Genomic DNA, 22,812 nt, shown 5'->3' with positions numbered 1-22,812 from the left:
AATGTGACCTGATTATTTAGGAGATACGGTAGGTAAAAAATAAAATTTAATGATGTTGTGTAGTACAGAAATAACTTTAAAAATGTATTTTTTGTTAGTTTTTTTGGTAGAAATTATATATTTGTATCAATATAAACAACATTTCAATAACATAAACATGTAAAGAGTCATAATCTACATTAAAATGATTTTAATTTTTGGGATTATATTATTATACTAAAATTAAGTTATATTATACCAAATTATAAGTTATATTTTACATGGTATACCAAAATTAAGTTATATGCGATCTAAAAACGTGGCTTAAGTATATATATTTTTTTATTTTATTTTATTTAGTTTTTTCGCGCATCAATGACAGTGAATAATAAGATATATATACAATAAATATAACAACAACGCGATTGGAAAAAATGACAAAATTAATTTAATGATTTAAAACATGCCAAAAGTATTAATGTTTACATAAAGATTTTAAGTATATTATGGCATGGTCACCAAACCAAAATATAGTTAAATTTGTTCGGTTTTAAATTCGAATATTTTCATATATTCTTTCTGGAATATCTGTAGAACAATATCAGTTATTGATTTTAAAATAACATAATTATAAAATTTATAACTGTGTGTGAAAAGGTCTTTTTTTCATAAGAAGTAGCTATGTACTAGTTTTGTGATTATAACATATATTACCAGTGTGGTTAGCTGCTTTCTTTTGAGCCTTTTTTCGAGCCTTTTTTAGTTGACAAAGTAGATAGAGAATTGTAAAAATACAAATAAGTAGAAGTGCTCCTGTAATTGCCCATCCTATGATATAGAAAATAGCCTAAACATCAATCAATTAAATTTGTTTAAAAAAATTTTAAGTTTTGTAGTACGTATATATTCATTTTTCAGTAAGCTTTTTTTTCTAAGGAACACTTTTTTAATAATGCTTTATACTGTAAGTGATACAGGCCTTTTAGTTATACAGTTACCTGTACTTGTGGTTGTTCATTTATTGATTTTGATGTTGTTAAATTTGCTGTTGTCAAATTTGTTGTTGTCAAATTTGCTGTTGTAGGTGTTGGATTGCTTGTTACAGATACAGTTGTTGTTTCTAGTTTAAGTATTAGCAAACATATAAATTGATGTGGTTAATATAATATTTACTCAGTAATTAAAACAACAAATATTTATAATGAAAGTTAGAGATTACAGGTCATAAAATAAATGTAACCGTCATTTGTGGTGTGCGGGTAAATTATTACAGGTAAATATTGATCGAGAGTTGCAACTATATTACAATAAATAAAATGCTAGCTAAAGGATAAGCTACCAACGGGCAGTTTTTAATAAAAGTTTTCCTACCCAGTTTTGCTCGTTGACAGATGAATTTAGATAATTTATAGCAAGAAATATCATTCCATTTTGAAGACCATCTTCTTATTTCGACACAATTTTCATTCCCATCACCCCCATTATTAGGTTCATAATACCCATTATCTCTGTACCAGTTAGATTGCCCACTAGTTAAATTTGTGCCATCAGACCAAATGAATGTAGAATTGTCTTGATTTGGAATTTGTCTTTTAAGGCCAATCCAGTAACTTAAATGCTGTCCTAAAAATAAATTTGTTTTCGAAAAAAAAATTTCTAAAACTTGTTTTAAAAAAATTGAACCGAAATTTTTTTATTTTTATTTTTAAATCTTACCATTCATTGAATATATTGTTTGGTTAATGAAGTTACGAATCTTGAAAGTTGTAGGAAATGCAAGTGTAGCCTTCAATTCAGCACATATATCTTTTGATGTTTTAAAATTGGCCATAGTCAATCCAAAATAATATTCTACACACTCATATGTATACCATTGTTGCCCATTTACAACATTTAAACTTAAAATTATCAAACTTAAAACTAACTTGTTCATTTTTAAACCTGTTTTCGAAACACTTATCTATATGTAATTTTAACTTTTTTTATTCGGTTATTAATATTTAAAAACAATTGTCATAAGACTTACAACATCCTATGTGGGATTATGAACATGTGTAATGCATGTTATACATTAGCGTGGAGAGTCTATTAAAGCATAAGTCATTTTAGTTAAATACTGTTGTTATGAGTGAAATATTGAAGTAATAGTAATACTGTGAATACATTTTACTTTGTAGTGGGTTAAAGCATATTTAACAGATTGGTTTGTTTTTAGTTATTAGGTCATATAAGAATCATTAAGATTTTTCATGCGTTGCTATTTATGTGTTTACTGTAGTTGTTATAATATTTAATCCTGGCTAATATTATGTTATTTAAACTATATTTTTGGTTGGTTTAAGTAATTGAATATCCTTATTGCAACTTTAGTTGTTTATTTATTTTATTTGCCTATATTGTAAACTATATTTTATTTAACTAAAACCTAAACACCTTTTTTACCAATTCTTCTTAACAAAAAAAAATATTTTTTTTTTCTATTTATTAGGATTTGAACATAACAGTAAAAAAATAATCCATTTAAAGAAAAATACATATAAATATAACTCACTTTAGTAATAAACAATAAGATTTAACAAAATTATTACCAAAAAAATAAAAAGGCTGTTATAATATAAAGTAATAATAAATAGTTTGTTTAAAAAATTAATGTTAACTTATGCTACGATACTTATATAATTCACTATACAACAAAATATAAATATAATTCATCGTAAAAATTTTGGAATAACAGCAGCATAAACTTCCTGATCATTTGGTTGATCTTCTGCTGTGGTGTTATTGTCACTTGGGCCTGGTTCTGCTGTGGTGTATAAGTTATCTTTGGGACTGGGTTTTGCTGTGCTGTAAACATTTTTTGGAGGATCTGGTTCTGCCATGGTGTAGTTGTTTTCTTGAGGATCTGATTCTGGCGTGGAGTAGTTGTTTTCCTGTAGTTGTGGTGTGGTGTTAAAGTTTTGTGGATATTCTGCCGTGTTGTAAAGGTTTTCAGTTAAAGTCGTTTCCGCCATGTTGTAGACATTATCGTTAGGACCTGGATCTGCTGTGGTGTATAAGTTACCACTTTGACCTGGTTCTGCTGTGGTGTAATAGTTGTCATAAGATATAGGTTCTGGTGTGGTGTTTAAGTTTGGTTGATCTTCTACTGTGTTGTATAAGTTTTCTACTGGAATATTATTTTCCATGTTTTCTAAACCTACATTTTAATAAAAGTGGGGTTTAAATTTAAAATTTAGGAAAAACATTGTTTTAGCTGATCTTTAAGTAACTTTACATTGTACTTTTTCAGGTTATATTAGTACTTATGATAAAATAAATTTAAAATGATTTTTTTAAAAAGGTTTTAATGCTAAAGTTTTTTACATTTGAGTTATAATAAATTAACTTTTACTTGGTTTGTATTTTGATTTTTTCTTATAATAAATAACAGCCCCAACCACAATAAAGCAAAGCAATAAAACCAATCCAGTTGCAATTAGGGGGATTGTCAGGGTGCTGGTCTGCTAAATTAAGATGTTTAATATTAAAAAATTTTAGATACACATATTTGGTTCTATAGTCTATTGTTAAATATTTTTATTATTTTAATTTAGAGATATTTTCAGCAACTTTGTCATTAAATTAATTTTGGTACTTAAACCTGTTTAGGTGATATATGAATAATTATTATATTTTAATTTGTAATATTGTAAATATTTTACCTGGTTATCTTGTTGAGTAGAAGTGGATGATTCTATTTTTGTTGTTGAAAGATTATCGGAGTCTGTAGAACTATCTGTTGTTAATGTGGATGTTGTTGTTGCTGTAGATGTTGATTTTGTTGGTGTTGTCACTGTGGTTGTTATAGATTTTGTTGTTGTTTGTGCTGTTACAGAAATATTGTAATATTATGCAAAAATTTTGTAACTTCTTTTTACCTTGACAACAAGTTATGTTTTATCCTGAATTGATTGTACATTTTACTCACTTTGTACATTTCGTTGGCAAATAAATCGTGCCTCCATGACACAAACTATATCATTCCACTTTGATGACCAACCTTTAAGAGTAACACAATTTTCCTCACCACCGGAATTATTAGGTTCATTTACATTATTTGCATTATCTCTGTCCCAGTTAGACTGGTCACTAGTTAAAGTTGTCCCATCAGACCAAATAAAAGGGGAATTATCTTGGTTTGATGTTTCTCGAGTTAGGCCGATATAATAGTGTGAACTTTGTCCTTAGATAAAAAAAAATTTGCTATGAAAATCTTGTTATTTGAACACAAATTTAAAAAAGATATTTTTGCAATTGATGCTTGTTTTTATTTTATTTTTACCTTTAATAAAAAATATTGTTTGATTAATAAAATAATGAATTTCAGAAGTTTTAAGAGTTGCCAACATAGCATTTAAATCTGTACACATTGTTTTTGCTTCATTATAACTATTAACCATGGGTTCAAAGTAATATTCTACTCCCTCATATGTATACCATTGTTGTCCATTTACAACATTTAAACTTAAAAAAATTAAACTAAAAACCAACTTGTTCATTTTGAAACTATGTTGCTTCACAATACCTATTAACCCAAATGAAATTATAATTATTGTACTAACCTTAATATTGCACCATTATATTATGATAACACTACGTGTAACATTAAATAAACATGTGTAATGCATGATTTAGGTTAGTTGTGTTTAGATTGAAATTTAAAATAGAAAAAAGTTATTAATTTTATTTTGCCAATCAGTGAAGTACAATGAGTTAATATTATTACTGTATATATTTCTGATAATTTAGTTGGTATTACTATATTTGATTTATTTTTTTTATATTCACATTAGTAGTTTTCTTTATATTTTAGTCATTAGATTGACTCTAGGTTTTTATTATCATTCGCTGTGTATTTACTATTGACTTCTGGACTAAGTTAATAATCTATACCCTTTTATGCATACCATTGTTGCTAATTTGCAACATTTAGCCTTAAAACTAACTTGTTCATTTACAAAGCAATGTTTTCTATTGTACAATATAATTAGCAACCTAGGCTACAACAAGCTTAGAATATGTCAGTTAATATAGCATTGTTGTAAGTGGGTGTTAATATTAAGGAAGTTATGCATGTTGGTATTAAGACTAACTCATAACCACATATAGTTACCTTTCTTTATGTTATTCATTTTAATACTTTTGTTTGAAAGAAAATATAAACAGCTATATAGCATATTGGGTATAAGTTATAAATGGTACATAAAATAAATACAAAAAGTCACAATAAAATAGAATAAAACATAAAACAATAAATATTTAAAAGTTAAGATTTAAAATAAAAGATTAACTATACACAATTTTTAAATTCTATTTAACTTGTTATATTTAATTCTATTATAAAATAAACTGCATTATTTGATTTCTAAATAAAATTTAATTTTGTAATTACTTCTTGTGTAATGTATAGTTAGTTATGTTATTTTCAACAATACAAACTAATCTATATAACAAAACTTTAAAAAAATTAAATTGAAAATTCGTTTATTAAAAATATTCTCGCATATTTGTAAAGTTATAAATCTTTACATTTTTTAAATATAAAAACGGAAATAATTTTTTGGTTTTATGTTTTTATTTTTAAAATTCATCGTAAATGTTTTGGAATAACAGCAGAATAGACTTCTTGATCTTCTGGTAGAGCTTCTGCTGTGGTGTTATTGTTGTTAGTTGGGCGTGGTTCTGCTGTGGTGTATAAGTTTGCTTTGGGACTGGGTTTTGCTGTGCTGTAAACATTTTCTGGAGGATCTGGTTCTGCCATTGTGTAGTTGTTTTCTTGAGGATCTGGTTCTGGCGTGGTGTAGTTGTTTTCCTGTGGCTGTGTTGTGGTGTTAAAGTTTTGTGGATATTCTGCTGTGTTGTAAAAGTTTTCAGTCGAAGTCGGTTTTGCCATTTGGTAGACATTTTCGTTTGGGCCTGGTTCTGCCATGCTGTATAAGTTACCACTTGAAGCTGGTTCTGCTGTGGTGTAATAGTTGTCAAAGGGTATAGGTTCCAGTGTGGTGTTTAAGTTTGGTTGATCTTCTGCTGTGGTGTATAAGTTTTCAACTGGATCTACATTTTGATAAAAATAGGGATTTAAATTTTAAGTTTAGAAATATATATTGTTTTAGCTAATCTTTTATGTTTTACTTTTTTATTTTAATAATATTTTATTTCTTTAGAATAAATAAAAACTAAATATTTTAAAATATCTAAAAATTTGAAATTGTTCCTGTACATTACCAACTAATTGTTATTACTTGAACATAAAACCTAATTGTTTTAGTAATGTTTTCTATAGAGTTTTTTTTATTTTGGTATTAGTTGATTAATTGAGCAGATTACCTGGCTTATTATGTATTTTCTTGTAATACAGAACAGCCCCAACCCCAATAATGCAAAGCAATAAAACTAACCCAGTTATAATTAGTGGAATTGTCACAGGAGATGCCTGTTAAAATAAGATGTTTAAATTTAAAAAAGGATAAATTTGAAATATATTTTTTGTCTATAAGCCTTTTTTTAAAACAGTAGTGAATAGTATCTTATATAAAAAATATTTTATCGACATTTTTGCAACCTTGTCATGAAATGTAACAAATATTTTATTTTGTGTATTGTCCTGATTATTTTACCTTGTCACTGTGTTGGGTAGAATAATTTATAGGTTCTATTTTTGTTGTTAAAAGACTTTCTGAGTTTTTTGGAAGTATTTGCTCTGATGTTGTTGTTTTTGATGTTGTAGTTGAGGTTGTTGGTGTAGTTGTTTCTGTAGTTGTTGTAGCAGTTGTTGATGTTGTTGTTGCTGGTGTTGTAGCTGTATTAGTAAAAATGTAACATTGTGCACCTTTCTTTTAACAAAATATTATATTATTGTTAAAGTTTCTTTCATCTAAAACTAGGTATGCTTTGTACTTACTTGGTACATTTCGTTGGCAAATAAATTTTGCTTGCTGGTTGCATTGATTATCAGCCCACTTAGATGTCCAACTTTTTAGAAAAACACAATTTTCATTCCCAGCACCCCCATTATTAGGTTCATCAGCAGTATATTTGTCCCAGTTAGATTGATCACTAGTTAAAGTTGTCCCATCAGACCAAATAAAAAGAGAATTATCTTGGTTTGGAATTTGCCGAGTTAGGCCAATATAATATCTTGAACTTTGTCCTTAGATAAAAAATATTTGTTATGACAATTTTGTTATTTAAACACAAATTTAAAAAAAGGCATTTTTGCAAGTGACGCTTGTTTTTATTTTACCTTTAGTTAAAAATATTGTTTGATTAATAAAATCACGTATTTCAGAAGTTTTAGGAGTTGCCAACATAGCATTTAATTCTGTACATCTGGAATTTGCTGAGTTATAACTAGTAACAGTTGATCCAAAGTGATATTCTACACCCTCATATGTATACCATTGTTGCCCATTTACAATATTTAAACTTAAAATCATCAAACTTAAAACTAACTTGTTCATTTTGAAAGCAAAATTTTGTATTGTACAATATATTCAGTTATCTATATTAAAGCTTAAGTAAGTAGTTATATTATTGTTGTTAGTGGGTGTTAAATTAAAAGGAAGTAAAGTCTATTAGAATTACTTTCCTTTTATTTTACTCTCTTTGTTTTTTTAATTAATTTAATAACTAACACTAACAGTATACAAAGTTCTTCCCTAACTAACTTAAATATTAAATAATTATCTTCAATATTTATTAAAAAAATAATTATAATAATATTTGTTTATAAATAAACATATGTTCTGCAATAAAAAACTAGTAAAAATTATAAAATTAATATTCAAATAATAAATCTTATTTTATTGGGTATAATATATATGTATGTATCCAACATAATATTTGTTTTGTTATATTATTTTTAATAAACAAAAATACCTAGTTATGTTAAAAATTTATTTAGTAAAAATAAAATTAAAGTTAGGTTAAATTTAACATAAATGTTTTTGGAATAACATCAGCATAAACTTTTTGATCATTTGGTTGATCTATTACTGTGGTGTAATTGTTACTTGGGCGTGGTTTTGCTGTGGTGTGATAGTTGTCAAAGGATGTTGGTTTTGGTGTGGTGTTAAAGTTTTAAACTCGAATATTATTTTTAATGTTTTCTAACACTGCATAATTAAAATTAACTATTTCAACAGTAGTATAATAAATTATGAATTATTGTTTGTTTCAAAGTGTTTTAGAGATATTTTTTTAACTATATGAATAAATTATATTACCCAAGGTTATTAATAAGAAAGATTTATCATTATAGCATTATATACATATATTAAATAAACATGTGTAATGCATGTTATAAGTTAATTAGGTTTAGGCATGTTGTTGTGATGTCATAGTTAAGCAATAGTGGTTCATGTAATTCAAGTTTTAAATGTGTATACTTAAAAACATTTCTGATAGTTTGTTTGTTTGTCACTAAAATATTATTTTATGCTATTTATAAGTTGTGGAATGATGTGATGTAGTTATTTAATGACACTTAATATTATAATGTAACTTATGAATACAAATTACGTTAACTAAAAACTTATATTGCTTATTCGCCTTAACACAAAGTTACAAGTAAAATAAAACAAAGAAAAATTATAATTTAAAAAAAAACTAGTTTAGATTGGAAAAAAATGATAAAGATTTTAAAATATAATTTACAATTTAGATAAGCTATACTACATAAAACCGATTTTTTTAAATAAATGGCTTGAGTTAATATTGCAATATTAAAATCATATATAAAAAAATACAAATATTTTTATATAGATTAATTATTTTCTTAAAATGTTTAATAAAATGTTTTCTTTTTAATTATAAAACAATAACAATGTTATTGTTAGTATGTTTTGCTAGTTAAAATTAAATAAATTTTTGAATAATTTTATCGTAAATGTTTTGGAATAACATCGGTGTAAACTTCTGGATCATCTTCTGCTGTGGTGTTAAAGTTGTTAGGAGGACTTTGTTCTTCAGCTGTATAATAGCTGTTAACAGGTCTTTGTTCTGCTGTGGTGTAATAGTCGTCTAAAGATAGAGCTTCTGGTGTGGTGTTAAAGTTTTGTTGATCTTTTATTGGAAAACTATTATCGTTGTTTTCTCGATTTGCTTAAAACAAAATAAAAATTATTAAATATAGTTTATTGTTATTAAATGACTAAAAAAACATTAAAAACTAGTTAATATTGTGATGCAGTTAAAATCTATTTTAGTTTAAATGAATTAAAGATAGCAGTTTTGTTTAAAAAAATAAAACTAAATTTTTATGCTTTTTACAAATTTATTTTTACCTGGTTTATTTAAAGTTTTCTTATAATACAAAACAGCCCCAACCACAATAAAGCAAAGCAATAAAACCAAACCAGTAACAATTAAGGGGATTGTCAGAGGGCTGGTCTGAAAGAATAATAGGTCTAATAAAACATTTTTACATTTAGGGTAACAAAATAAATGTAATGATATTAATATAAAACCTAAGTTTAAAATTCCTACATCTTTTAAGTCTTACCTGGTTATCTGGTTTATTGGTGGTGAAATTGGGTTTTGTGGTTGATGGCTTTTCTGAAATTGGTGTTAATGTTTGGTGTGTTGTAACATCAGTTGTTGAAGTTGTTGCTGTTGTTGAGATTATTTTTAATTGTGTATTGGTTGTTGCTATAGTTGTGGTTGTAGCTATAATAGTATTGTTTTTTGGTTCTTGAAATGCATTCACATCTTAACCTTATTTTTTTTAAGCCTGTTTTTAGTTTGTTAAAAGTTACAAACTGGTGTAATAAGTTTGTCTTCTTTTGTTAAAAATTCAGTTTTACTTACTTGATAACTGGCGCTGGCAAACAAATCTAAAATTTGGTTTGCATTGAACAGCATGCCACTTAAAAGTTACTCCATTAAGAACCACACAATTTTTATTCTCACCATGACTGGGCTCATTGGAAGCCCAGTTAGATTGGTCACCAGTTAAAGTTGTTCCATCAGACCAAACAAAGGGAAATGTAAAATTAGCTGGAGTTGTTCTTGTTAGGCCAATATAATAACTTGTTCCTAGTCCTTTAACAAACAAAATGTTTAGCTAACAAAATTTTTGTATAACCTGGCAAAGATACAAAAAACTGTGTTGGTATTACAAATGCTTTTTATTCATGTTTACCTCCACTTGAAGTAATTTTATCTTTCACAAAATCACGAATTCCAGACGTTTTTAGAGTTGCCAACGTAGCGTTTAATTCTGTACATCTTGTTTTTGCTGAGTCATAACTGTTACCACTTGGTTCAATGTAATATTCTACACCCTCATATATATACCATTGTTGTCCATTTACAACATTTAAACTTAAAATCATCAAACTTAAAACTAAATTGTTCATTTTTTATAAGTTAATATGAACACAACTTGATATTATCTAAATAAGATTATATGCATTATACTTTAGTCGTGTATTAAATTATTGTGTTGTTATAACACCCACTAATGTTATTAAATAAACATCTTATTGAGTTAAATATAAATTGCTTTTTAATTATCAGTTTATACCCGACAATAACAGCATAATATGATAATTTTATGTTAATAATATTTGTTAAAATAATGAGTATAGAAGTCTTACCTTACTGTGGGTTTATTACATTTTAAAATAGATACTTTGTTTTTAAATTATATAGCCTTTGCTCACTGGTATTATAATTGACTCAAAGATTTATTTTCTATAAACATCTTAGGCAATGTTATTTGCTTTGAAAAGTTTAGTTTATTTTTTCAATAAAAAAAAAATATTACAACAAAATGAAATAAAAATTATGGTAACTAAAAAACAACAAAATAAACTGTAATGGAAATACATAGTTTGGTTAATATGAATTTAAATGAAGTAGTTGTTATTTTAATTTTTCAAAGTTAATTACCTTAAAAGTGTTTTACATATTTACAATTAATTCTTTATTTTTTAAATTTTCAAATTTATTAACATTTTAATAAGTATATACATTAATTTACATAACTAGATTAGATAAATAAAGTTTTAGATTTTATGATTTTCATAAACACTTTCTTGGTTGTACGAAGAAGTTTTTGTTTTCTTCACCTTGTCTGTAAAAATTTAAGAAAGTTAATGTTGTTAAAACTTTAAAAAAATAAAATAAGTAAAGTCGTAACAATAATTTAAATAGTATTTTCGTAAGACTACTATATAATATCATTAAAACCAATAACCAGTAAATAATATTTTTACCCATGGTGTTTTGAGCGTTTTTCCTGGTATAAAGGAAATAGAGATTGACAAAAATAGAAATTAGAAGAAAAACTCCAGTAATTGCAAATGGTATCATAAGTGGATAGCTCTAAATATAAATTTTAGCTTTGTCATTCATACTAACTAATAACATTTTTTAAATGATTTATTAAATATTTACATACTTCAAATTAGAACTCCTATTAATGTGATGGTTTATTTTATTAAAATGTTTATAACTAGTTGGCTATAAATAAGTAATATTAACCTGTGACTGTTGTTGTTGTTTAATTGTACAATTAGTTGTTGTCAGGTTGTGCTGGGTAGATGCCGTATTTGTAGTTGTATCTAAAGTTATTTTTGCTGTTGTTTTTGTTACTTTTTGAACTGTAGTTACTCTTGTTATAGGGATCATGGATGTTGTAGCTGTAGCTGGAATATATATAAAATATTTGAAATATTAAATTAGTTGATTGGTACTATTTAAAAATATTTTACTTACTTGGTAACTGGCGCTGGCAAAAAAATCCTAAAGACTGTTGGCATTGAACATCATGCCATTTAAAAGTTACACCATTAAGAACCACACAGTTTTCATTCCCACTATAACTGGGCTCATTGGTAGCCCAGTTAGATTGGTCACTAGTTAAAGTTGTCCCATCAGACCAAGCAAAGGGAAATGTAAAATTAGCTGGAGTTGTTCTTGTTAGACCAATATAATAACTTGTTCCTAGTCCTTAACAAACAAAATGTTTAGCTAGCAACATTCTTATATAACCTGACAAAGATGCAAAAAAACTGTGTTTTTATTACAAATGTTTTATTTTCATGTTTACCTCCACTTGAAGTTATTTTATCTTCAATGAAATCATGAATTCCAGAAGTTTTAAGAGTTGCCAACATAGCATTTAATTCTTTTCCCCCTTTTTTTTGCTGAGTCATAACTATTAAGCATGGTTCCAAAGTAATATTCTACACCCTCATATATATACCATTGTTGCCCATTTACAACATTTAAACTTAAAATCATCAAACTTAAAACTAACTTGTTCATTTTTATAAGTTATTATAAACACAACTTGATATTATCTAAATCAGATTATATGCATTATACTTAAGCTGTGTATTAAACTGTTGTGTTATTATAACACCCACAGATGTTATTAAATAAAAACATTTTTGAGTTAAATATAATTTGCTTTTAGATCATCAGTTTATATCTGAAAATAACAATATAATATATTGAGTTGATGTTAGTAATATTTGTTAAAATAATAAGTATTTAAGTCTTACCTTATCGTGGGTTTATTCAATTTTAAAATATATACTTTGTTGTTAAATAATATATTCTTTTCCCACTGGTATTAAAATTGACTCAGAGATTTATTTTTTATAAATATTTTAGGCAATCTTATTTGCTTTGAAAGGTTTAGTTTATATTTTTAATAAAAAAAAGAAATAACTACAAAATGAAATCTCTAAAAAAAATTACATCAGCTCAAAAAGCAACTATATATACTGTATGTGCAATAAATAATTTGATTAATATGATTTTAAACTAAGTAATATTTAAAATTTTAGAAATCAATTACCTTAAAAGTGTTTTACACATTTACAATTAATCTTTTATTTTAAATTTTTTTTTATTTATTAACATTTTAATAAGTATATACATTAATTCACATAATTTGATTACATAAATAAAGTTTTAGATTTTATGATTTTCATAAACACTTTCTTGGTTGTGGGAAGTAGTTTGTGTTTTCTTCACCTTGTCTGTAAAATATATGAAAGTTAATGTTGTTAAAACTTTAAAAATATAAAATAAGTAAAGTCGTAACAATAATTTAAATAGTATTTTTGTAAGACTACTATATAATATCATTAAAACCAATACCCAGTAAATAATATTTTTACCCATGGTGTTTTGAGCGTTTTTCCTGGTATAAAGGAAATAGAGATTGACAAAAATAGAAATTAGAAGAAAAACTCCAGTAATTGCAAATGGTATCATAAGTGGATAGCTCTAAATATAAATTTTAGCTATGTCATTCTTACTAACTAATAACATTTTTTAAATGATTTATTAAATATTTACATATACAAATTAGAACTCCTAATAATTTGATAGTTTACTTTATTAAAATGTTTATAACTAGTTGGCTATAAATAAGTATTACTAACCTGTAACTGCTGTTGTTGTTTAATTGTACAATTAGTTGTTGTCAGGTCGTGCTGGCTAAATGTCGTATTTATAGTTGTATCTAAAGTTATTTTTGCTGTTGTTTTTGTTACTTTTTTAACTGTAGTTACTCTTGTTGTAGGGATCGTGGATGTTGTAGCTGTAGCTGGAATATATAAAAAATATTAAATTACGTGATTGGTACTATTTAAAAACTTTTACTTACTTGGTAACTGCCGCTGGCAAATAAATCCTAAAGACTGTTGGCATTGAACATCATGCCACTTAAAAGTCACACCATTAAGAACCACACAATTTTCATCTATACCATGACTGGGCTCATTGGTAGCCCAGTTAGATTGATCACTAGTTAAAGTTGTCTCATCAGACCAAACAAAGGGAAATTTAAAATTAGCTGGAGTTGATCTTGTTAGGCCAATATAATAACTTGTTCCTAGTCCTTTAACAAACAAAATGTTTAGCTAACAACATTCTAGTATAACCTGGCAAAAATGCAAAAAACTGTGTTGGTATCACAAATGTTTTATATTCATGTTTACCTCCACTTGAAGTAATTTTATCTTCAATAAAATTATGAATTTCAGACGTTTTAAGAGTTGCTAACATGGCATTTAATTCTGTACATTTTGTTTTTGCTGTGTCATAACTATTAACTGTAGGTCCAAAGTGATATTCTACACCCTCATATGTAAACCATGGTTGCCCATTTACAACATTTAAACTTAAAATCATTAAACTTAAAACTAACTTGTTCATTTTTTTATAAATTGATATAAACACAACTTGATGTTATCTAAATCAGATTATATGCATTATACTTTAGCTGTGTATTAAACTGTTGTGTTATTATAACACCCACTTATGTTATTAAATAAAAAAAAAATTTGAGTTAAATATAATTTGCTTTTTAATCATCAGTTTATATTTGACAATAACAGTATAATATAATGAGTTGATGTAAGTAATATTTGTTGAAATAATGAGTATTTAAGTCTTACCTTATCGTGGATTTATTCAATTTTAAAATATATTTTTTATTTTTAAATTACATATTTTTTGTCCACTGGTATTAAAATTAAATTAGAGATTTATTTTTATAAATATCTTAGGCAATGTTATTTGCTTTGAAAGGTTTAGTTTATTTTTTCAATAAAAAAAAAATATTACAACAAAATTTGTTAACAGAAATGACGTTAACTAATTACAACAAAAAAACTGTAACAGAAATACATAGTTTGGTTAATATGAATTTAAACTAAGGAGTTATTATTTTTAACTTTTTAAAGTTAATTACCTTAAAAGTGTTTTACACATTTACAATTAATCATTTATTTTTAAATTTTTTTAATTTATTAACATTTTAACAAGTATATACATTAATTCACGTAATTCAATTACATAAATAAAGTTTTAGATTTTATGATTTTCATAAACACTTTCTTGGTTGTGGGAAGTAGTTTGTGTTTTCTTGACATTGTCTGTAAAAATTTAAGAAAGTTAATGTTTTTAAAACTTTAAAAATATAAAATTAAGTAAAGTCGTAACAATAATTTAAATAATATTTTCGTAAGACTAATATATAATATCATTAAAACCAATAACCAGTAAATAATATTTTTACCCATGGTGTTTTGAGCAGTTTTCCTGGTATAAAGTAAGTAGAGATTGACAAAAATAGAAATTAAAAGAAAAACTCCAGTAATTGCAAATGGAATCATAAATGGATAGCTCTAAATATAAAAATTTTAGCTTTGTCATTCATACTAACTAATAACATTTTTTTAATGATTTTTTAAATGTTTACATTTTTCAAATTAGAACTCCTATTAATGTGATAGTTTGTTTTATTTAAATGTTTATAACTAGTTGGCTATAAATAAGTATTGTTAACCTGTAACTGCTGTTGTTGTTCAATTGTACAATTAGTTGTTGTCAGGTTGTGCTGGCTAAATGCCGTATTTGTAGTTGTATCTAAAGTTATTTTTGCTGTTGTTTTTGTTTTTGTTACTGTTTTAACCTTATTTACTCTTGTTATCGGGATCATGGATGTTGTAGCTGTAGCTGAAATATATATAAAATATTTAAACTTTTTTAAAAGGTGATTGGTACTATTTAAAAATATTTTACTTACTTGGTAACTGGCGCTGGCAAATAAATTTTACAGACTGTTGGCATTGAACATCATGCCATTTAAAAGTTACACCACCAAGAACCACACAATTTTCATTCCCACCATGACTGGGCTCATTGGTAGCCCAGTTAGATTGGTCACTAGTTAAAGTTGTCCCATCAGACCAAGCAAAGGGAAATGTAAAATTAGCTGGAGTTGTTCTTGTTAGACCAATATAATAACTTGTTCCTAGTCCTTAACAAACAAAATGTTTAGCTAGCAACATTCTTATATAACCTGGCAATGAAACAAAAAACTGTTTTGGTATTACAAATGTTTTATATTCATGTTTACCTCCACTTGAAGTAATTTTATCTTCAATAAAATCACGAATTTCAGACGTTTTAAGAGTTGCCAACATAGCATTTAATTCTGCACATCTTATTTTTGCTGAGTTGTAACTGTTACCACTTGGTCCAAAATGATATTCTACACCCTCATATGTATACCATGGTTGCCCATTTACAATATTTAAACTTAAAATCATTAAACTTAAAACTAATTTGTTCATTATAAACTAAATAATATAAACACAAGTTAACCTTAACAAAATGAGATTATATGCTTAATACTTGGCTATTTATTGCACTTCTATGCTTCTATGTTATTGTAACACTACGTACATTATTAAACAAACATTTTATTAAAAATAAATTATTTTAATAATATAAGACATTTTCAGTTTTGTTGTTCCAATATATGTATTTAATTTTTAGATAACAAGGAGTTTTAGCAAACTTTTATTTATTTATTTTTTATTGTTTCATCTTTTATGTCTGCCAGTTTTAAAAATGATTTATGATTTTTTGTTATAGTAAGTACTATAGTATTTATATAATAAAACTAAGCTATCAGTTTAACATAAAAAAATAAGCGTGTCTTTAATAAATGAAAAAGGTATGCATACAAAATATAAACCCTGGGTTATAACCACATATTTTTTTGCCTTTACATTAATTGTTTTATATAGTATTCTTTTTATTTTTTTGGGTAAATAAATAATATAAAATATTTGGTATAAAAATATATAAAATTTAAATTTTCACAAAATACTAAATTGAATAAGTTTGATTTATAATGTTGATTAAATTAATTTTAAACTATAAAGTTAATTAGCACAATACTTAATTGCTGTAATAAGGAAGCTTATTGTTTTAATAAGGAAATAAGAGATCCAATACGGGAAATTTTTTATAAATGATTTAAATAATGATTTAGATTTTATGGTTTTCGTAAATGCTTTCTCGATTGCTTGAAGTGTTCTTTGTTTTCTTTAAGTTATCTGTAAATATAAAACAAATAAATATTGCTATTTATAAAAATATCAAATAAATAACCAGCAAATTTTATCTTTAATCATTTTTTTAAACGGTAATTTGATCTATTGTCTTCAAGCATATTTTTCTTTTTCATACACTTTATTTCTAAGTTGGTAAGCAACATTGTAGTACATCAAAATATATTTTTTGTTTTAGAATTTTGAGACCAATCAAATATACAAGAAGTTTATAACTACTATATATTATATATGTTTACTTATAGTGTTCTCAGCTTTTCTAACTCTATAAAGAAGGTAAAAAATTGCAAGAATTGAAAAGAGTAAAAATGCCCCAGTAATTGCCAATCCTATTATAAGTGGGTGACTCTGATTGTAAATGCAATCTGAATGTTTTTATACTAATAACCTAATTATCACAAATATTTAAAGTATATACAATTTTTTTAATTTTAACTTAAAAATATGCTTTAAATCTATTTTAAATAAAGATGATAATTTATTATTTTTCGAGGGTTTGGTTTTTACCTGTGATTGGTGGTTTTGTTGTTGATATTGGTGTTTAGTTGTAGAATATTTTGGTATAAGGCTAACTAAGGTGGATGTAAAGGTATCTGTTGTAATTTTAGTAAGTTACTGTTATTTTTGTTTGAGGTTATTTACGTTACATTAATAACTGTTATAATAATAGCATAAGACTTTAACTGTTAATAAACCATATTTTGTGCCCTTTAATTCGGTATAGATAACAACAAAATGTACTTACTTGGCAAGGAACGCTGGCAAATAAATCTGTTTAGTACAATTTTTAAATTACATGCATTATCGTTCTACTTAGAAGAATATCCTCTTAACACAACACAGTTTTCAACACCACCAGCGTTGTTGGGTTCATCAGTCTCCCAGTTAGATTGATCACTAGTTAAAGTTGTCCCATCATTCCATTGGAATAAGTAATTTAAGTTAGAGAAGTTTGTTCTAGTTAGGCCAATAAAATAGCTTGAGGGTTGTACTAAATAAAATAAAAATATGTTTGAAAAATAATCTTGTCTTTTAAGAAATCTAAACTTGTAAGAGCAATATATTAAATATAAGCTTTTTAATTGGATATTACCTTTTAATAAATATAAGGTATGATTGACGAAATTCTGAACTCCAGATGTTTTAAGAGTTGCCAACATAGCATTTAATTCTGTACATCTTGTTTTTGCTGAGTCATAACTATTAACAATTGTCCCAAAGTAATATTCTACACCCTCATATGTATACCATTGTTGCCCATTTACAACATTTAAACTTAAAATTATTAAACTTAAAACTAACTTGTTCATTTTGTTACTAAGGTTGTTATGCAAAAACTTTAATAAATAAATACCAATATACTACTTAGTTACTGATATATTTATTATCATATTTATTATTATTATAACATCATACAGCTATGAAATATTTATTATCATAACATCATACAGCTAATAAATAAACATGTGTAATGCATGTTAAAAGTTAATTGAGTTTTGATATGTTGTTGTGATGTCATAGTTAAATAATAGTGGTTCATGTAAGTCAGTTTTGATGACTACATTAAAAAACAATTCCAATATAGTTTTTATATTCTGCTTGTCATTAAAATATTATTTTGAAATGATATAAGTTATTATTTAAATTATGATCTGATGTTAGTAATTAAAAAATACTTTATAATAAAGTGTAATCTATAAAAACATCTAACTTAAATTAAAATGGTATTAACACAAAACTATGAATAAAATAAAACAAAAAATTGCTATAACATAACAAAAGAGTATATGTATTATAATACATTAAGAAAAAATTACATATTAAGTAATCTTTAAAATAAAAAATAGATTAAATTATAGTAATAAATTTATGCTAAAAAAATATTTTTAACTGGAATAATAGTACACTTAGTTAAAAATTTAATTTTTTTGTTTTGTTAAAAGAATGAAAATCAAATTTTTGTTGAAAAATTATCGTAAATGTTTTGGAATAACAGCAGCATAAACTTCTTGATCATTTGGTTCATCTTCTGCCGTGGTGTTATTGTCCCTTGGTACTGGTTCCACTGTGGTGTATAAATTACCATTTGGTCCTGGTTCTGCTGTGGTGTAATAGTTGTCTAGGGGTATTGGCTCTGGTGTGGTGTTTAAGTTTTGTTGATCTTCTGCTGTGGTGTATAAGTTCTCCACTGGTGCACTATTTTCCCTGTGTTCTAGATCTTAAAGAAAAATATATAATTTTTTTGCATCATAGATGTATTACTTTTATTTGATTAATGGTCACAATTAATAAAATATTTTTAGTGATATTTTTACCTGATTTATTTTTAATTTTCTTGTAATAAAAAAGAACCCCAACTACAATAAAGCATAGCAATGAAACCAAACCAGAAACAATTAAGGAGATTTTTAGGGGGGTAACCTGCAGTAATACAAGAGTTACAATTGATAAAATTAAAATTATTATTTCATTTATTTATTACTCTTTTGGATGTATTTTAGTTTAAACTTAAACTGTTTATCTAAAATTAGATTATAATTAATTTGTTAGTAGCATTTTTTTAACTTAATTATAGGTTAACAAGCGTTGGTTTTAGTAAATTTTTTTTGCCAACTTTTTGTTATTGAACTATTAGTCAGCCTTAACATTACTTAAAGTTTAAAAAAGTTACCGGTTTATAGTGGTCACTTAAAAAGCTTGTGTCTTGTAAAGTTGCTGAAGTGAAGGTTATACTTAAACTTGTCTGTTCATTGTCTGAAGTAGAAATGTTTTGTGTTGGTAATGTTGTGATTTCAGTAGCAGTTGACGGTGTAGCTATAATAAAATACAAAAATTTGGGTAATTTTAAAGTATATAATTTACAATGTTTGCAAATAAATTTTTTTACTTGGTAAAAATCGTTGACAAATAAATCTTTGTAATATTGTTGGATGAGAACAATTAACATCATTCCACTTAGAAGTCCAGCCTCTCACCACAACACATTGTTCATGGGCATTATTTGGCTCATAAGGAGCCCAGTTAGATTGATTGCCCAACAAAGTTGTTCCATCAGACCAAACAAAAGGGGAATTCAAATTAGAGGAGTCTGTTCTTGTTAGGCCAATAAAATAACTTGAACCTTGTCCTAAATAAAGGAAAAATGTTAGTTGTAGTGATTTTAAATTTGTGACGAAACCCAACTTAGCTAAAGTTGTGCTGTTAGTTAAAAAAGTCTTTAAAATAGAAATTTACCTTTTATTGAGTATAATGTATGATTAATAAAATCTTGAATTTCAGGAGTTTTAAGAGTTGCCAACATGGCATTTAAATCTGTGCATCTTGTATTTGCTGTGTCATAATTGTAAACATCTGGTCCAAAGTAATATTCAACACCCTCATATGTATACCATTGTTGCCCATTTACAACATTTAAACTTAAAATTATCAAACTTAAAACTAACTTGTTCATTTTTAAACCACAAATAATTTTATAATATTAATTTAATCTAATTCCATTCAGATTTTTTCGGTATTTATAGACAAGATTTATTATCATAACATTATACAGCTGTTAAATAAACATGTGCAATGCATGTTATAAGTTAATTGAGTTTAGATATGTTGTTGTGATGTCATAGTTAAATAATAGTGGTTCATGTAAGTCAGTTTTGATGACAACATTGAAAAACAATTCCAATATAGTTTTTATATTCTGCTTGTCATTAAAATATTATTTTGAAAAGATATAAGTTATTATATAAATTATGATCTGATGTTAGTAATTAAAAAACACTTTATAATATAGTGTAATCTATAAAAACAGCTGACTTAAATTAAAATTGCATTAACACAAAACTATAAATAAGATAAAACAAAAAATTACTATAATATAAAAAAAAGAGTATACGAATTATAATACATTAAGAAAAAAATTAAAAGATTGAATAATCTTTGAAATAAAAAATAGATTAAATTATAGTTATAAACTTTTACTAAAATATAAATATTTTTAGAATTCTTTCTCTAGTTAAAAAATGTCAAACTTTAAAGTTATCGTAAATGTTTTAAAGTTATTGTAAATGCTTTAAAGTTATCGTAAATGTTTTGGAATAACAGCAGCATAAACTTCTTGATCATTTAGTTCATCTTCTGCTGTGGTGTTATTGTCTCTTGGTACTGGTTCCACTGTGGTGTATAAATTACCACTTGATTCTGCTGTGGTGTAATAGTTGTCTAGGGGTATAGGCTCTGGTGTGGTGTTTAAGTTTTGTTGATCTTCTGGTGTGGTGTATAAGTTTTCTACTGGAATACTATTTTCCATGTGTTCTACTACATCTAAAAAGAAATTTTGTCTCATGAATGTAATGCAACTATTTGATTGATGGTTTAAATTATGAACACTCTTTGTATAATTAGTTTAGTATTGTTACCTGGTTTGTTGTTTATTTTCTTGTAATAAAAAACAGCCCCAACTACAATAAAGCAAAGCAATAAAACCAAACCAGTTGCAATTAGGGAGATTTTCAGGGGGGTAACCTGCAGAAATATAAGAGTTAAAATTGATAAAACTAACATTATTATTATTTCATTTGGGTTATTACTCTTTTGGATGTATTTTAGTTTAATCTTAAACTGTTTATCTAAAATTAGATTAATATTAATTTGTTAGTAGCATTTTTTATACTTAATGATAGGTTAACAAAATGCTGTATATAGTAAATTCTTCATTCACCAATTTACTGTTACTAAACTAATAGCCTTAACACCACTTAAAATTAAAAATAATAATTACCGGATTATAATGGTGACTTAAAAAGCTTGTGTCTTGTATAGTTGCTGAAGTGAAGGTTATACTTAAACTTGTCTGTTTGTTGTCTGAAGTGGAAATGTTTTGTGTTGGTAATGTTGTGATTTCAGTAGCAGTTGACAGTGTAGCTATAATAAATTACACAAATTTGGGTGATTTTATTGTATATAATTTACAATGTTTGCAAATAAATTTGTTCCTACTTGGTAAAAATCGTTGGCAAATAAATCTTTGTAATATTTTTGGAGTAGAACATTTCACATCATTCCACTTAGAAGTCCACCCTCTTACTACAACACATTGTTCATGGGCATGATTTGGCTCATTGAGAGCCCAGTTAGATTGGTCACTAGTTAAAGTTGTCCTATCAGACCAAATAAAAGAGGAATCCAAATTTGAGGAGTTTGTTCTTGTTAGGCCAATAAAATAACTTGCCGCTTGTTCTATAAAAAATAAAATGTTAGTTGTGCCATAGAGAATATATAACTGTTTTAGTTATTTAGTGATGCCCTATAAATTATGATTTTACCTTTTATCAAATGTAAATAAAATAAAAATATGTTTGAGCTTTTGAAAAATAATCTTGTCTTTAAAGAAATTTAAACTTGTTAGAGCAATATTTTAAATATAAGCTTTTTAATTGGATATTACTTTTTAATAAATATAAGGTATGATTGACAAAATTCTGAATTCCAGAAGTTTTAGGAATTGCCAACATAGCATTCATTTCTGTACATCTTGTATTTGCTGCATCATGAGTTTTAACATCTGAACCAAAATAATATTCCACATCTTTATACTTATACCACTGTTGCCCATTTACATTATTTAAGCTTAATATCATCAAACTTAAAACTAACTTGTTCATTTTGAAAAAAAAACTTTCAAAGCACGAATTTAATGTATTTTTATTCAGATTTTTTTGTTATTTATAGACAAGATTTATTATCATAACATCTTATGCATATTAAATAAACATGTGTAATGCATGTCATAGCTTAATTGAGTTTAGACATGTTATTGTGATGTCATTTTTAAATAATAGTTTAAATTACTTCTAATTAGGTATAATTAAAAAATACACTAACAACATAGCTTTTCATATTTTGTTTGTCA

At 25.8% G+C, this 22,812-nt stretch overlaps 8 protein-coding genes across 9 annotated transcripts in view; 1 reads left to right on the top strand and 7 right to left on the bottom strand.

The window, feature by feature from the left end:
* LOC145743747 (forkhead-associated domain-containing protein 1-like) overlaps positions 1-22,812 on the top strand; it is a 46,559-nt gene that overhangs the window by 1,979 nt on the left and 21,768 nt on the right. The window lies entirely within an intron of this gene.
* LOC145743750 (CD209 antigen-like protein D) lies at positions 292-1,923 on the bottom strand. 2 transcript variants are annotated; one of them, XM_082561785.1, is made up of 5 exons: positions 1,696-1,923; positions 1,351-1,602; positions 978-1,099; positions 694-826; positions 292-567 (listed from the first exon to the last, which is right to left on the bottom strand). In XM_082561785.1, exons 1-5 carry the CDS (start codon positions 1,910-1,912, stop codon positions 530-532), a joined length of 762 nt encoding a protein of 253 aa, XP_082417911.1. In that variant the 5' UTR covers positions 1,913-1,923; the 3' UTR covers positions 292-529. The 2 variants fall into 2 exon arrangements, with proteins under 2 accessions (XP_082417911.1, XP_082417912.1); XM_082561786.1 differs by having other exon boundaries at positions 694-807.
* LOC145743748 (uncharacterized) lies at positions 2,470-4,538 on the bottom strand. The gene is made up of 5 exons (XM_082561784.1): positions 4,301-4,538; positions 3,947-4,201; positions 3,681-3,844; positions 3,371-3,482; positions 2,470-3,175 (listed from the first exon to the last, which is right to left on the bottom strand). The coding sequence occupies exons 1-5, from the start codon at positions 4,515-4,517 to the stop codon at positions 2,688-2,690; spliced, it is 1,236 nt and encodes a 411-aa protein (XP_082417910.1). The 5' UTR covers positions 4,518-4,538; the 3' UTR covers positions 2,470-2,687.
* Positions 5,404-7,478, bottom strand: LOC145743966 (uncharacterized). The gene is made up of 5 exons (XM_082562048.1): positions 7,262-7,478; positions 6,920-7,168; positions 6,636-6,817; positions 6,346-6,451; positions 5,404-6,072 (listed from the first exon to the last, which is right to left on the bottom strand). Exons 1-5 carry the CDS (start codon positions 7,476-7,478, stop codon positions 5,606-5,608), a joined length of 1,221 nt encoding a protein of 406 aa, XP_082418174.1. The 3' UTR covers positions 5,404-5,605.
* On the bottom strand, positions 9,818-12,248 carry LOC145743965 (macrophage mannose receptor 1-like). Its single transcript, XM_082562047.1, has 6 exons — positions 12,074-12,248; positions 11,740-11,973; positions 11,506-11,669; positions 11,238-11,260; positions 10,160-10,341; positions 9,818-10,059 (listed from the first exon to the last, which is right to left on the bottom strand). Exons 1-6 carry the CDS (start codon positions 12,177-12,179, stop codon positions 9,818-9,820), a joined length of 951 nt encoding a protein of 316 aa, XP_082418173.1. The 5' UTR covers positions 12,180-12,248.
* Positions 12,885-14,196, bottom strand: LOC145743964 (macrophage mannose receptor 1-like). The gene is made up of 5 exons (XM_082562046.1): positions 13,980-14,196; positions 13,646-13,879; positions 13,422-13,585; positions 13,155-13,263; positions 12,885-13,013 (listed from the first exon to the last, which is right to left on the bottom strand). The coding sequence occupies exons 1-5, from the start codon at positions 14,194-14,196 to the stop codon at positions 12,946-12,948; spliced, it is 792 nt and encodes a 263-aa protein (XP_082418172.1). The 3' UTR covers positions 12,885-12,945.
* LOC145743752 (uncharacterized) lies at positions 14,783-16,027 on the bottom strand. Its single transcript, XM_082561789.1, has 5 exons — positions 15,905-16,027; positions 15,572-15,805; positions 15,332-15,501; positions 15,062-15,170; positions 14,783-14,918 (listed from the first exon to the last, which is right to left on the bottom strand). Exons 1-5 carry the CDS (start codon positions 15,969-15,971, stop codon positions 14,851-14,853), a joined length of 648 nt encoding a protein of 215 aa, XP_082417915.1. The 5' UTR covers positions 15,972-16,027; the 3' UTR covers positions 14,783-14,850.
* On the bottom strand, positions 20,980-22,564 carry LOC145743963 (uncharacterized). The gene is made up of 5 exons (XM_082562045.1): positions 22,348-22,564; positions 21,900-22,139; positions 21,682-21,824; positions 21,320-21,425; positions 20,980-21,224 (listed from the first exon to the last, which is right to left on the bottom strand). Exons 1-5 carry the CDS (start codon positions 22,562-22,564, stop codon positions 20,980-20,982), a joined length of 951 nt encoding a protein of 316 aa, XP_082418171.1.

This window comes from Corella eumyota, chromosome 2 (assembly GCF_963082875.1).
Source record: "Corella eumyota chromosome 2, kaCorEumy4.1, whole genome shotgun sequence".
NCBI lineage: Eukaryota > Metazoa > Chordata > Ascidiacea > Phlebobranchia > Corellidae > Corella > Corella eumyota.
Note: the sequence above shows the minus strand (reverse complement) of the source record. Positions and strands in the feature narration are given on the sequence as shown.